Below are 2500 nucleotides of genomic sequence, written 5' to 3'. Positions count from 1 at the left end.
CGAAATTTTACAAAAAATGTATGGGCTTATGAGGGAGTTTAAGCATGCGACGTTTTTGAGCCGCGGACGGCAACCGGAAATGATCATTTAGCATGCCAGGACAGTAGTGTCTCCTAGATTTTCAACCTAATCATGAGGAAAGAGTCTTAGTTAAAAGGGAAAACAGCTCAATTCCGGCTGCCGTCCGAGGCTCAAAAACGTCGCATGCTTAAACTCCCTATAAGCGTACAATAACTTGCACGCTATCAAAGCCAAAAGGCTTAAAATTGGAAACTTAACCACGTTTAACACGTTCTTTCACCTTTTGGAGTCAACTTGTGAATAGCATGATACCTTTCGTCAGCAAACATGTATGTAAATGAGACAAAATGCAAAGAATTACTTCAGCAAAGATTCGCCTATCGATTCAGGAAACAATGAGTCCTAACCCTAAACGCACTAGAGTCGTGTTCCATGCTGCTCCAATGAAGTTAGAGGTATTAAGGACCTGAGGGGCATCTATAATATCTGAATCTGGCTTGTCCTATTAAGTGGGGTGATCATGAGGGCTGGAGCATGTAAGATGAGACGTTCATTGATTGTTATGCCGAAGGGAGAAAACAAGGCTGTGAAAAGATTTAGGGTCGGATACACTTGAGCATACTCTCCCTCTTGTTTTCATGCACCCCCTAAATGACGGCCATTCTGTGAATTCTGTCAGGGAAGAGAACACGAAGTGATTTTGAAAAGTCTGAAATTAACTTCCCCTCTTTATCAAGACGGATGAAAGATGGAGCATGAAATATGTGGGGCTCGTTGATTGTTAAGCCGAAGGGAGAAAGCATGCAAAGCTACGAGGAGCCCCCTGATTTCCTCCACCTAAATAACCGTCGTTCCCTAACGGCAGTATATAAAGAAAAGACAAAGCAATTTTGAAAAGTCCGTGATTAACTTCATGTCATTCAAACCGCGCTCAAATTTTATAATCTAGCTATATTTGAGGATCTTTCAGCTTGCAAGATTATCTTTTTTAACATAATCGAACCAAGTCAACTGTCATCATTTGTTGGCTGTCCAAGGCTCCGTTTTATATGCTTCTAATTAAATAAGACATATTCTTTATAATCACCAGTCCGGTAATTTACTTGCTATTTATTTATTAAACACCAATGAAATACCAAGAGAGCTTTAGTGCGAAAACATGATATCTTCACACGTGAGAAGATCGCTGTTGCTATGGTTACATACAAAAATCGTGCCTTCCGATGCCTTTCGTAAAATGATTTAGTATTTCATTGGTGTTTATATCGTAAATAGAATATTACATGGCCGCTTTCTCTTCCCGTGTTGAAAAATATTTCACTCGCTCGCTGCGCTCACTCGCAAGATATTTTTCAACACTCGAGAAGATGATTTTTTACTTTATCTCCGCGCGGCCATGTAATATACTCTATTTGTTACATCATGTTAAGTTTTGGACCTCCCTCGGCAGATCGTCAATCCAACAGCTTTTTATTGTATGATATGGTGACCAGTGTGCATGCTAAAAGGATACTTTTAGAATGCACATTCGGGGTATGACTTGATCTTACTGAAAGCTTCGATCTTTGCTTTATTATAAGACGAGTCGTCCTGTCCAAGCTTCAAAAGTGTCATGATCATCATCGTTATCAACAACCAGTGCTTAAACCGCAAAGCGTAGAACAGATTGGTTCTCCTTCTAAGATTTCGAGCAATAGATAATCTAACTTCGCTTGCCAGACCAATCGCAGCTTCAGTATAATATTAAGGTTGTTACATACCACCCCAAAGTTTTAAGCGGTGGACTTAGGCCAACTGCCTTATTTCAAGTTTAGGGTTGTCCATCCCGCTTTGTGGTAGACAGTCGGCTCAAATGACCTTACACTTGAAGTGCGCATGCAGAATTGTACCGTTAAATCTAAGGGGCTAAGTTCTTCAAGTAGTAAACGTTCAAGTGTAACAGTTCTTGGCATTTCGTTCCTCCACTGTATTTAGTGGTTTTATTTGTTCCTTGTTCACAGGTCTGTTCATCTTCCTATCGTTTGCTGCCAGTAGGAGATCCCTGGAGCTATATAGAGCCAAAATAGCCATCTTAAGGAATCGGTGCTCCCGGAATGCAGCGAAAAATACAGCGAGGACAAAGGACAAGATCGTGGTCACTCGGTCCGGAAAAACCTGGAGTCCTGACGTTCAAGACTGCGAAGATGCTCCTCTGTAAAAGCGAGACCATACATTTGCCATGCGATATCATACAGCAATCTTTATTTAACAAAGAAAAACACAGTGATGGTACAGTTCAGTTTTCTAATTTATTCCTTTAACAAGAACGAAATTAGGAAGCAGTGGGCAGTAGTAGCGTTATGTGATGTGACAGGAAATTAACTAAATCAGTTAAATTGAATTTTAAAGAAATGAAAAAGTGTCTTTAAACCTTATAGAGTGTTTTCACTCACTTGTTTTTCCAAGGTTTGCATGATAATGGAGCTCAATTCCCGGAGGA

The 2500-nt window shown here is 40.2% G+C and overlaps 1 protein-coding gene across 1 annotated transcript in view; it reads left to right on the top strand.

Annotated features, from left to right (window-relative positions):
• LOC138054629 (uncharacterized) overlaps nucleotides 1-2500 on the top strand; it is a 7266-nt gene that overhangs the window by 3067 nt on the left and 1699 nt on the right. Inside the window, exon 3 of the mRNA XM_068901122.1 lies at nucleotides 2022-2500. This exon is cut by the window's right edge and continues 1699 nt beyond it. Coding sequence (XP_068757223.1) covers nucleotides 2022-2218 — 197 coding nt within the window. The 3' untranslated portion in view covers nucleotides 2219-2500. The remainder of the gene's footprint in view (nucleotides 1-2021) is intronic.

Source organism: Montipora capricornis, chromosome 6, assembly GCF_036669925.1.
Source record: "Montipora capricornis isolate CH-2021 chromosome 6, ASM3666992v2, whole genome shotgun sequence".
Taxonomy (NCBI): Eukaryota; Metazoa; Cnidaria; class Anthozoa; order Scleractinia; family Acroporidae; genus Montipora; species Montipora capricornis.
Note: the sequence above shows the minus strand (reverse complement) of the source record. Positions and strands in the feature narration are given on the sequence as shown.